At 34.9% G+C, this 12,774-nt stretch overlaps 2 protein-coding genes across 2 annotated transcripts; both read right to left on the reverse strand.

Annotated features, from left to right (window-relative positions):
* Positions 1 to 260: 260 nt before the first annotated feature.
* Positions 261 to 8,652, reverse strand: LOC132303956 (probable inactive purple acid phosphatase 27). Its single transcript, XM_059801411.1, has 12 exons — positions 8,141 to 8,652; positions 7,209 to 7,300; positions 6,871 to 6,940; positions 6,644 to 6,766; positions 6,350 to 6,442; positions 5,600 to 5,729; positions 4,782 to 4,863; positions 4,555 to 4,687; positions 3,536 to 3,741; positions 3,318 to 3,443; positions 1,393 to 1,702; positions 261 to 697 (listed from the first exon to the last, which is right to left on the reverse strand). Exons 1-12 carry the CDS (start codon positions 8,324 to 8,326, stop codon positions 392 to 394), a joined length of 1,857 nt encoding a protein of 618 aa, XP_059657394.1. The 5' UTR covers positions 8,327 to 8,652; the 3' UTR covers positions 261 to 391.
* Positions 8,653 to 10,040: 1,388 nt separating this feature from the next.
* On the reverse strand, positions 10,041 to 12,043 carry LOC132305360 (nucleotide pyrophosphatase/phosphodiesterase-like; the record flags this gene model as incomplete). The annotated part of the gene is made up of 3 exons (XM_059803014.1): positions 10,041 to 10,462; positions 10,782 to 11,091; positions 11,889 to 12,043. Coding segments are annotated over 3 exons (771 nt in total), but the record flags the coding sequence as incomplete, so codon positions are not given.
* Between the last annotated feature and the right edge of the window lie 731 nt (positions 12,044 to 12,774).

A 12,774-nucleotide genomic window follows, 5' to 3' on the forward strand; every position in this document is an offset into this window, starting at 1 on the left:
CCATTATTTTGTTTGGTTTGAGAAAGAGGAGAGTTTATATATATATATATATATATATATATTACCAATATACCATCATTATTTAATATTATATATAAAAAAAATGATTGTTTTATTTTGGAAAGGTCAAACTTGGTATTTTATACATTTTAGGTATTTATTCACTATTTCCCTCCTCTCTTTACTGATAAGAAAACTAAGGAGCTTGCTTCATCTCTTCTTATTTTGACTATATCCCATACATATGGGATTAAGACAACTTAGGCAAGGACGATGAAGATACTATTATTTTGACTATAGTTTGTAGCACAATTGCATCGTGGAAAGCCACTTTAATCAATAAAAAATAACACTAATGGTCTCCCCAGAAAAATTACAGAAACAAACTAGTTCAGGATGCTAAAGTGGTTGCTTCACAACCATCATGTACACAGGCTAAGACATCTCTGTAGTCCCTTGAGATAGTGAAGGTATCATAGACTTTTCCATTGCTGCTCTTCTTGTACTCGAAGAGAAGAGATGAGTGGTTAAATGCCGTCAACTTGACAAATCCGTAGTCGTAATCTTTGTAAAGACTCCAACTGGTATTAACTTGGATGAACTCTGATAACTGGCTTCCTCCTCCACCAACAACAACGTGGATTGTCCCATTCACAGTGCCCGAGTAGTGTGATGTTTCTGAATTCACACACTGATTCTGCGCAAAGTAGATCAGATAGATGGCAAATAAGTGACCATTTACTTGAAAGTTGAAACTCACTATGGCAAACTAAATATATTGTGATTGATATTCGTTTAAACTATAATTTTATTTCGCGCATAAACTATATGTTTTCTCTGCCTCTAGCAGTAAATAACTCTTGTACATGAACATGGAGTTCATATCCTAGGCAGTATTCTGGTTTTAAGTTAGTTACCATTCTGAAGCATGTGAGGAGCACAGTATTAGAGTATGCTCGCCGTTCCTTTTTCTTTTTCCCCTCCAAAGAATTAGTTACTTGTTAGAAAAGGAATACTGATTTCTTATGCCGAAGTAAAACATACAAAAAGAATACTGATGATTCTGTGGGACTTTCACAAGAGTTTGTAAATAGGTGGGGTAGAGACAGATGTGTCAGAACTGAAGTTTTTGCCCCAGCCATTTTCAGCATTTTATGTAATTTATTCTCTTTAAATTTTCTACAGTTAGTGTTTTTGACAACCATAAAAAATGTTGTTTGGCTGCTGGGTTCTGGATAAAAAAATCCACATTATCTTCGTTCCTACCATAAAGGGTCTTATAGCATGCAAGAGTCTGGAAGTTAAACCGATATTAAGATAGTTCATGGTGCTGAAAATAGTGTACTAAAGTTTATCTAATAGAGGGGGTAGGGGGTAGGGGGTGTTTTGTACCTGGTAAATAGGACAAGACCTTTCGTAGTTATGGACGTGACCATAAAATGCCATGTCCACCTTGTATTTCTGCCAGAGTCTCTGTAAGCTTTCCCTTCCCATGGGCTCTTCAAATGAGCCCTCCAGTCCATACCATTTATTAGAAGAATACCCAAGGACCCGATGAGCAGCAAAAATCAACCAAGGCTGTTTCTGCCTGTCTGCTGATGCAAGGCAATTCTCAATAAATATGTACTGTTCAGAACCCTCCCTCCAATCGTGCTCAGTATCTGCTATGCAGAAGCGAAACATGCCATAATCTGTTGAGTACCTGTGGATAACATATATACATAATTTAGACAACATTTTTTATATGGACTATTTTATTTAAATTACAATTTATTCTAGACAAAATATTACAGTAACATAATTTTTTTAGTGGAATAGATTATGGAACTTTGGTGATGCTATATTGGTTTTTCAAGTAAGTTGAATCTTTCCTCGAGGAAAAATCGGAATGGGGAGATTTCTCAAATTTATCTTTATATCTTTATATTGTCACCAAGTTGGGGACCTGTAATTGTGATGTGGATTTACACGTGTACAATATGGCAAGCTTTAATGAACTCAAAGTCCCAATCCAGATATTCTAGGGATACTAAACTTGAGTCAACTAAGCCTTATTCCAACTAGGTAGCCCAGTCCCTACAGTACTACCCAGGTGAACATTACTGCGTTGAGAGAGCTTATTGGATCAATTGTCTTGCGTCACATGCATTCAGAAATAATTCGGTTTTTGGTATATGTTACTTTAAGCAAGGATTCATAGGACAATGTATGGCTTTTGCAAAAGCATAGAAAAATAGAATGAGAAAAAGTATGGAAGGGAAAGGGCCCCATTCGAGGGGGCGGAAGTCCCCTGTAGGTTCAATTTGAGAAGAACCAGACCTCCCAAAGAGCAAAATCACTATTACTCAATGCTTCCTTTTGTTAAAAGCAACACGGCATCCGCATATATAAACATATAACAGCTGAAATAACATCCCAAAACTGCTAATAACTACCTAATCTCCTTTTGTCCTAATTAATTAATGAATATTTTCTAAATAAAAAAGGAGTAATACTAAAATATACACACAACATTCCTGTCCTTTTGGAATGACCTAGTCAAGATCAACAGAAAAAAAAAATACTAATCCACTGGATTCCAAAGCTGGATAGGCACAGTGTATCAACCAAATCATCACCAGGCAAGTTTTGTAGCGTCCTTGTCTTCAAAGTTTAGTTGTTGACATTTTACAAGCACCAATTCCAGAACAATTCGGAACCAATAATGGAATAAAGTAGGACTTCTTGTAAGACTTCTTAAACTAATGAAAACACCGAAAGGATACAGGCAACTAGCACGATCAGATAGCTGTGGTGTCACGAGAATCCCGTCTTCCAAAAGGAAGAAAGACATCGATGGATTATCGTTTCATAGAGATAAAGAAGATAAGCAGAAAGATTGTTTTTCCTATGGAAGTTCAACAAAACAACCTGCCCATAGTTATCCCACAGCATTAGGTTAAAGGTAATAAATTATTCTTTTTTTGTTTATCAGGATTAAAGGTAATATCGCTAAAGGTAGAATACAATTATCAAACTTGCTTAAGCTATGGAGAAGTGTTAAAACCAAAGAGAAGTGTCCAAATGATAATCTAGTCTAATTACCAAAATCAACTTCCAATAAGAAAAGGAAGAGTTAATTGGAAGTTTCTTGAGCCATTTTCTTAGTTTTGTCTAGTTTTAGATTCTATATGTTTTGCACTACCTTTACTTACTCTACTCGTACAATTACTTCAAAATCTTTACAGGAACTGACTGCATTGCTGGCAAAAAACTTAATACTTCCTCTCTCCAAAAATTGTAACATAAAAGAATCAATTCATAACTAATATAATTACCAGAACTTAGCTCTGTTCTCCGCAGGAACATAGAACATGGTCTCAGCTAGCACACCACATTCCCCACCTGAATCCATAGTGTCATAGAAGGATCCTGTCCCAGGCCAATCACGCTCATGATTGCCACTGTAGTTAAAAGTAAAACAAAGAGATCACACAACCTCATGAGACATAACATTTATAAAACAATTAGAATAAATTGTTAACTAGTAACTAACCTTGCGATCATATATGGTACAGTTGAAGCAATGGGCTCCACCTGTGATGTGAATTGGTCCCACTGCGAGATGTATCCATTTGCATACGTTATATCTCCTATGTGGAAAACTATGTCAATGTTCTTTAGGTCCTTGATGAGTTGGTCCGTTGTATTAAGCGAACCTGGCTGATAATTACTATACTCATTTGAACCATCACGTTCTGCCTGAAAAATGCAGGTAAGAAATGTAAATCTCTTTGTTTAATGTAAGTGCACAATAATATATACCTACAGGAATTGTCATTACAAGAAAATTCACTGTATGCCTAGCATGGGTTCCTTTACCCTAGATAAACATGTCATTTTGCGCTATCAGATTGTAAAATTTGATATGATGGGATAGACCAAAATCATCCTACCACCACCAAGCGAAGAAAGAGAATAGTTCATGATATTTTTGCATAAGCTTCCTCAAACAAAAGTTAAAAGTGACCAAGTTTTTAGTTATACATAGGGATGCTAACACACACTCTTAACTGAAAGAGAATATAAGGAAACGGATGGTTGATGATAAGGGCAATAATTGTGGGATACACAAGGTAACATAGAGATGTAAAGCCACCATTGATTTGATCTCAAAAACAAGATATCCTAACTAAAAACCATAATTCAAACCTTTCTGTCTGCCTGTTTCAGGTATGAGCACAATACCCTGTGCTATTAGCCAGAGTATTAGTTTAGGCAAAAATAGAGCAGCACATGACAAGTCAGGAATAGTTGAAACCGATCATGTCAAGAGGCATAAAATATTCTGCAGGTGGATGCATTCATCAGTGACATGCAGACCTCAACACCTCTGTGCTTATATCCCTCTGATTAGCTAAGCTACAAGTATATGCCCTAATGATGTCCTTGGTGGTCTGGCACTCTATCCTTTTCTTCTTTTTATTTTCTGTTCTTATTGATTTATTTATTTGAGAGAAGAGGGAGGCATATAGTATAGATATTCAAAAGTAAATTTTATATAGTCAACATTACCTTCCCCATGTCGCCAAATATTATAACACGCTGTAATGTGTCCTGTCCAGGATAAGGGGATGATTTGAATGAATACATCTTGCTCCAGATATATGAATTATTGGGTAATCGATGACCCATCTTGTAAGTGTACCTAAAAGAATTATCATCACAACCTTACAAAATAAAACACTGATGCTTCTCAGCAACTTCTATGATGGACGAAAAAGCCTTTTTCAGATACTTACATGGAGTTTGGCCATAGATCCTTTAAGAAACTGGTATGTATGAAACCAGGATCACGCCAACCAACTGTCCGCGCAGGTGAACCTGCAGGACAACAAAGGAGCTTCATAATGCTAAATCTTGTGTGCTTCTAAGTGGTGAGAGTAAATTTTCAATCTATGGTGAGAACTTGGAAGATCACATATGATCAGTTTGGGAATGAAAAGCAAGTACCTGACTGGTAAGGAATTAAGCTGACCAACAAAATCATGACACTGATTTTACAAAATGGAGCTTTCTAAGAAGGATTCGGGCTTTACCAAGCTATGGTGAAGCCTAACATAATGTAAAGTGGCTTAAGCATTCAAAGGAAATTATAGGAAGAATCCTATAACTTATCGGATCAACACACGATAAAATAATAATGTAACACCATTAGATGGGGATGCAGGACAAGGCACTACTTTTTAGATATCAACTTTATGATGGAAAATCTTATACTATGTGATATGAGATATTAACTATAGACACAATGAGAAAAAGCTCAAAGTAAAAACTGAGTACAATGGTAAGTTATAGAGCACAGAGAGAGAGAGAGAGAGAGAGATGGAATAAAAAATTTGTAAGTCATAGAGCACACACGATGATGTATTTATATGGCAATTTCCAGTTATAAACACATAGTCAAACCTTAACAATGAATTATCAAAGCAAATTCGGTGACCAATTAGTACTTTCTAAAGCATGCAATTTGATTAGATGAAGAATGGTATATGATAATAGAGAGGCTATAGTAAGCATAATATCATTGCGATAATATAGCCAATGAAGTGTGTCCTACCACACATGGTGTTTTGAGAAAATGTCAATGTTCCAGCTGGTGAGCGCATTTGAATATCTCCCTTCAAACCCCACTCAACAAAAGGAATGGCTTCATCTATGTTATAGCCACTCGTCCAGGTTACTGTCATCTGCACAACAATATATATATATATATATACATACACACACACATAATATATCAGTAAGAATTGTGATTGTATGTACAACGTAAAACATCATACCAGTACTTTTGATTTTGCAATTCTAGGATGCTCACTTAATTAAAAAGAAAAAGATTAAGAGAAAGAAAGAAAGAAAGAAATGCCATCAAGTATACAGACAATTGAACACTAGAAGTATCAAAAAATAACTTAAAAGACATGAATTAAATAGAGATTCCAGAGATGATATTATCCTCAGAGAAACACCATTAGCATCTTAATGTTGAAACCATAAGCATATTACCTTGGTTAATAAGAATGGAGAAATACCTAATTTCTTATTCCATAGTAAAAGTAAAAGGACAAAAAGAGTGACAGTAAGGATACATGAATTGTTCAAATGGGCATGACAAACATGTGGTTTTTCCCTTGGGACACTTCATGATTTAAGTAACATAAAGCTTTAAAAGATAATAATAATAAATTGAAAAAATAAATGAATTCAACATTGATAAATATATTGGTTCAAGCCTAGCAAGCTAGCAAGTCATCACGATGTCCATGACGAAGAACTCACAGCATGCAAAAACATTAGTTGAGAAACTTACTTCATCCCAAGATTTCCCTTGCGCAAGACGTGGATAAAGGGGTGCTTTAGGATTTGCAAATGATATATAATTTGAAACTGCCACCAATTTTGGCTGTAATTAAGAAGTATGTATTAGTCCATGTGACAGCGTAACCGGGGAAAAAAATGATAAATTAAGACATTAAGACGTGCAGTAAGATTACACACTTAAATATGTCTATGATGGGAAGAATATAATGAATCAACAAATTCACTTCAAATAAAATTTAGAAATTATCAGCAGAAGAACAACAAAATGAACCATTTAACACACATTGGACAAACCGCCTGAAAATAATCCAAACGAGAAATCTGCCCGTTGATTGATCAACTGGAAATCCAGAGAACCTTTGCCAGTCTTCATATAATTTGAGTTGGAGTAATTAGCATACTTGTACTGTGATAAAAGCATTCAAAAAGATGAAACTTTATTTAGAGAAGATCAATCTAAATGAACTTCAAAATTTACTTGAACTTAGCATCACAATTTGAATTAACTACCTTAATTGGGGCTGAGCATATATATGGAGTCTGTTCTTTTGGGTCGTTCTCTACATAACAATTTGATGAGCTGACACATCAAAAAACTTCCTTTAGTTTCTGAAACTATGAAACATTAACAAGTTACAGCATGTACAGTTATCCAAGGGAATGAATTTGATCCTAGAACTGTAGTAGAGTGAAAATTCTGTAGGGTGAAAGGATCCGAGAAACAGTGAGGGAAGAAAAGAAAAGATTCATTGCACAAGGTTACTGAACAAATGGTGCTCCTTTCGATCATATACTAAGCATGAAAAAAACAGCAAGGAAGATCAAAAGAGTAGAAAGATGAACACTACTTGAACTTTGCAGGAGAGAAAACTCCAACCCAATCATTCTCAGATGGATGTGGGTACTCAAGATCCACACGAACCAATTCAGTATCCTCACCCTGTCATTGTATGAGTCAAAATAAGCATTACTAATCCAAATCCTCCAAATAGCCAAAATTTTGTACCTGAATCTCAAAGTACTTGATCAAAATTTTAAATAGAAACTGTTCAAGTTACAAGAGTAGACATATAAAAAGAAAAATATTTAGTGTTAACTAACAAACAATCAAATATGTCCGGAATTGGACGGACAATGCCATCCATGGCGCTGGTATCTACCATTAAATATGTAGTTTATTTAAATAAATAAAAAATAGCAAATCCTCTAAATTCTCATTCCTTCTCCACAACTTTCTCTTTCCTTTTTATCGCTATATTAAGTGAAAATCTTCTTCTTTTTCTAAAGGTAAGGCGCACTCAGACAACCTTTTTCGTCCCAATTGGTGCTTGAATCCTCAAACTCCTATTTGAAAAGCGAAGGAGATACTCAAGATAATGTTTGGTGGAATATTGAATGAGAAATAAAACATCAAAGTAACATAAAAACCCAATTTTCCAACTAAGAAATTTACAGACTTGCTTATATTATCTGATTAGATTACCAATAATCAAGATAATCCAAATGAGATCATAATCAAGATTTTCAGCATAGCTCCAGCAATCTCAAGTGAAAAACAGCAAAATTCCAAAGAAGAAAGTCATATATACCAAAAAAATAATAATAATAATAACCAGCAAAATTCCAAAGAATATACTACTAAATAAATAAAAAAAATAAAAAAAAAAAATTCCAAAGAATAAATTATACACTATTTAAAAAAATATGAAGAAAAAAAAAATGTAAAATATCAAACATGTGAAGTGCAAAAACTTAAGAATGAAGTTGAACTTCTTGTTACCTTCAAGCCAAGCAGAACAGGGAAGGCTTTAATGGAGGCGGAGTTGTGGAGAGCAAGAGTGGTTTTCTCTATTGCAATTTGGGACAATGGTTGTATTCCGATTGAACCCACATGACCCAAAGAAGAATCGAATTCGAAAAAGATGAGCATTAACAGCAAAACCCACAAAATCTTGGGATTGCTCATCTTCTTTTCCTGAGCTTTCGATTCACAGTGACGACTGTGAAATCGAGAGCTTAGTGAGTCTTGTATTGGTATGGAAACAGAGTGCGGACGCTCTGAGATAATAAGCGTTGAAGTCGCAAAGATTCCCAGAATGATTCGAGTTTGACTTCTGAATGATATCTTAAGTATTTGAAATTGTGTATATATAGTAATATAATGTATCACGTTTATATATAAATACAGTTCGAATCGGCGGAGGATCGGAGAAAAAGAATATCATGGAAGTCGGTTCGACTATATGTGGGACAATTTTCATCACTCAATCCTAACCAGTTTCAGTGTAACACCACCATTTTTTTTCTATTATTATCAAATTAGAAACGAAATGACATATTAAGAACGTATTTATTAATAATCAAAATAAAATACATTCTCACCGACAAGAATTATATTTTGTTCTTTGAGAATAATAAAAATACAGTGTCCAGTTGAAAATATAAAAAGTGACTGAATTTGTCCTAGTTAATTTTTAAGTTCAAGATAAACAAATACTAACCATTAACCTCTAATTTTAAACATTGTCTAATGAGAATTTTATTAGAGTAGGAACAAAGCCCAAATAAATTTGGGATAACTAAAAAACAAAATATAAACTGTTTTGATTAGGGAGTCAGGGAAAAAACGTATTTGCCTCAGTGTAAGTACAAACACTTTATCTAAGAGAGTCATTTAGACAAGTGTTGGAGACAACGTAGATACGTAATTGGACAGGATTAAAAGTTTCCCGAACTCACAGTTAGGACACGACAATGTCATGTTTTTCACACTTTCGGGGAATAGTTTTGTAATTATTTTTTAAATAAAATTGAATACAATGCAATTTAAAATATCTTATTAGTTAATTAGAACAATAACATAAAATTTATAAAAAACAAAAAATAACAAACATCTAGTTTTAAGTTCCAAATTAATGATTTCATTCTATGGATAAAATGGGTAAAAATTATTATTGTTATATATATATATATATATATATATATATATATATATATATATATATATATATTTGACGTTTCCATGCTTTTTTTTTTTTTTTTGAAATTTATCGTATCATCGTGTTCGTATTGTGTCGTATCACGTCCATACTTCCTAATTCACCACTAGTGAAATGAGCGAGTTTGGAGCTTTTTAACAGGACGAATTGAAGGTAAAAACTAAGAGGGGAAAGGAATTCATGTTGATATTACATAATAATAGTTATTATTAATTTTTTCAGAATATTGCAAAATTATTTAAAAATTCCTATGATTGATTTGGAAAATCATATTAGTATATTGGCTTGGACAATTGTTTTGGATTGGGCTTTGATCCAAAGTTTCATGCCATACTCAACCAACCCAACCCTTCAATTTATTATTTATTTATTATTACTTTAAATGCACTTGAACCTACAATAACGTTCCTATCAACACTACAACCCTCAACCTCCCCTTTCGGAAAGAGAGATCAGATAAAGCTGCACCTCTCATACATTACACTAAACTATATTGAGGGAAAAAATAAAAAAAATATATGACAAAAATCACATGCTTTGTATTTAGGACAAAGACTAGGTAGGAGGTGGTGTGATAAAGACACTAATGATGAGATATTGATGTAATAACACAACTATAATCTATAAAGCAGCATAGTCCACATACATTGTATTGACCATAGATAATAGACGATATTGATGTAATAACACAACTATAATCTATAAAGCAGCATAGTCCACATACATTGTATTGACCATAGATAATAGACGATCACACTTTATAGAGGACAATCTTCAAAAGAATTATAAGATTTAGATCATGAAGCCAAAGTGGTAGGTGAACAACCATCAGGTACACAAGCCAAGACATCTCTGTAGTCCGTTGAGACAGTGAAGGAATCATAAACCTTCCCATCACTGCTCTTCTTGTACTCAAAGAGAAGAGATGAGTGATTGAATGCTGTCAGTTTGACAAAACCATAATCATAATCTCTATATAGACTCCACAATGTCTGCACTGGGCTGAACTCTGATAAGTGACTTCCTTCTCCGCTGACAACGACGTGGATTGTCCCGTTGACGGTGCCAGAGTAATGAGATCTTTCTGTATTCACACATTGATTCTGCACCACAATCAGTGATCAGAATGAATGGCCAAGTAGTGTGATCTCGCACAAAAGCTTGTCCGAGGGTGTGGTTGAACTAGTGAAGTTTATGTTTAGTACTATAGTATTTAGTGGAGGGTTGGCCTTGTCACAACAATAATGTTGCTCCATTGTGACCTGGAGGTCTCGGGTTTGAAACCAGAAATAGTTTCTCCGTGCTAAGAAGACTGTGTATATCTGACCCTCCCCAGACCCCATAAAGGGCCCTTTTTTTTTTTTTTTTTTTATGTGATGAAGTAGAATTTAGTGGACTACAAATCTTCCAATTTTTTCTAACCTGGTAAATTGGGCATGTTCTTTCATAGTTGTGGACATGACCGAAAAATGCAATGTCCACCTTGTACTTCTGCCAAAGCTTTTGCAAACTCTCTCTTCCCATGAGCTCCTCAAACGAGCCTTGCAAGGCATAATAGAAATCCGAGGAATACCCGAGGACATGGTGAGCAGCAAAGATCAACCAAGGCTGTTTTTGTCTCTCCACTGATGCGAGGCAGCTTTCGATGAATCTGTACTGCTCGGAACCCTCTCTCCAGTCATGCTCGGTGTCGGCTATGCAGAAGTGGAACATCCCATAATCTGTCGAATACCTGTAGAGAGGACAGTAAAACATGCTTTCAGAGGAAATTCTGTATATATAAAAAATAATAGTGTAACATAATGTGGATATTAATTCCATGAATCGGCCTAAAGGAAACGCTGGGCATGACATGATCTATACACCATATACCTTATGAAACTTGAAATTAGTCACCTGAATATTAATAGAACTTCAATTGTATAATTCAAAAAACTTCAAACCAAGCTCAAAAAATATTAAATCAATCTCATGTCACATAGAAAACCATTCCCAGTGCTTGGTCTGCCTACACGTACCGGGAAGGAAAGTAAGCACTGGCTGCTCTCAGGCTCAAAGTCGTATCCTCATATGCTTGTTAACCGTGCTTTTACCATTGCGCCAAACAATGGTCTTTCATATTCACACTTGAGAATTAAATTTCGGTTGTATAATTCTGAAACTTCAAACCAAACTCAGTTTTTAAATGTGTATCTAATCATTGAAAATGCCATTACTAGTGTTGGTCCTGCCTAACACAAGGTACTAGGAGTTTAGAGACAATATTTAATATTTGTCATCGACTATTCTCAAGCTCGATCCCACACCGTCACGCTTGGAGCTTTTACCATTGCACCAAGCAGCCTTTAGTCTTCACACTTCCATTTCAATGACCAGGAAACTTACTGGTTTTATTGCTAGTACCTTTCTTATTTCAGTGAATCAAAAAGTCACATTAAATTCTATTGTACAATCTTGGACAGTAAATTCACCCTCTTAGTGACCAACATGAACTGATATAATAATTCCATAGAAATTAATTGAACTTACCAAAACTTGGCTCTGTTCTCAGCAGGGACATAAAACATTGTCTCAGCTAGCACACCGCATTCACCACCTGCATCATTAGTGTCATAAAAAAACCCTGTCCCGGGAGTGTCGCGTTCATGGTTCCCACTAAAGTAAGAAATTGAATCACGGAAGTTTTAGTGAGTTAGATGCATATATAACTGAATATATGTGGCAGCAAGCACATAGCATATTGGCATGGCAACCTTGCAATCATATATGGCACAGTTGATGCAATCGGCTCCACTTGTGATGCGAACTGGTCCCACTGTGAGAGGTATCTATTTGCATATGTGATATCTCCTATATGGAAAACTATGTCGATGTTATCCAAGTCCCGGATCAGTTGATCTGTGGTGTTTAGTGAGCCAGGTTGATAATTATTGTATTCGTTTGAACCATCACGCTCTGCCTGAAAAAAAAAAAATACATATCTACTCCGCTATAGATGAAAAAAAAACCTGTGTTTCATGAACTCTTCTATATTCCCCAACACGTATATATGTCAAACTGACATGGCATGAGTGACCGGTATAGAATATGCGTTTGACACATTAACTCAAATCCGTGACCTTAATTCTCTACGTGTGATGATGGAAGAAGAAAAGGCTTAATTTGATAACAAAAAAGGCTTTCCTATTCTTGAAATATAATCCTCCTTTCAACCACATCCCTTTAAATTAAATTTTCATTGAGTATGCATGATGCATATAATGTAGTTATATCTGCATGATGCATCTATGAACTCATGCTTAACTTAACTTTTGGACATATTTAAAGCCAAGTATCCCATGTCCTAAAATTTGGGATTTAGGGAGGTCTGAATCATACAGATGGATATCTTATCCTTAGGTTTATTATACCCACA

The sequence above is a fragment of the Cornus florida genome, unplaced genomic scaffold (genome assembly GCF_030987335.1).
Source record: "Cornus florida cultivar Cherokee Brave unplaced genomic scaffold, ASM3098733v1 CherokeeBrave_3.0.0_Hap2_Chr04, whole genome shotgun sequence".
NCBI lineage: Eukaryota > Viridiplantae > Streptophyta > Magnoliopsida > Cornales > Cornaceae > Cornus > Cornus florida.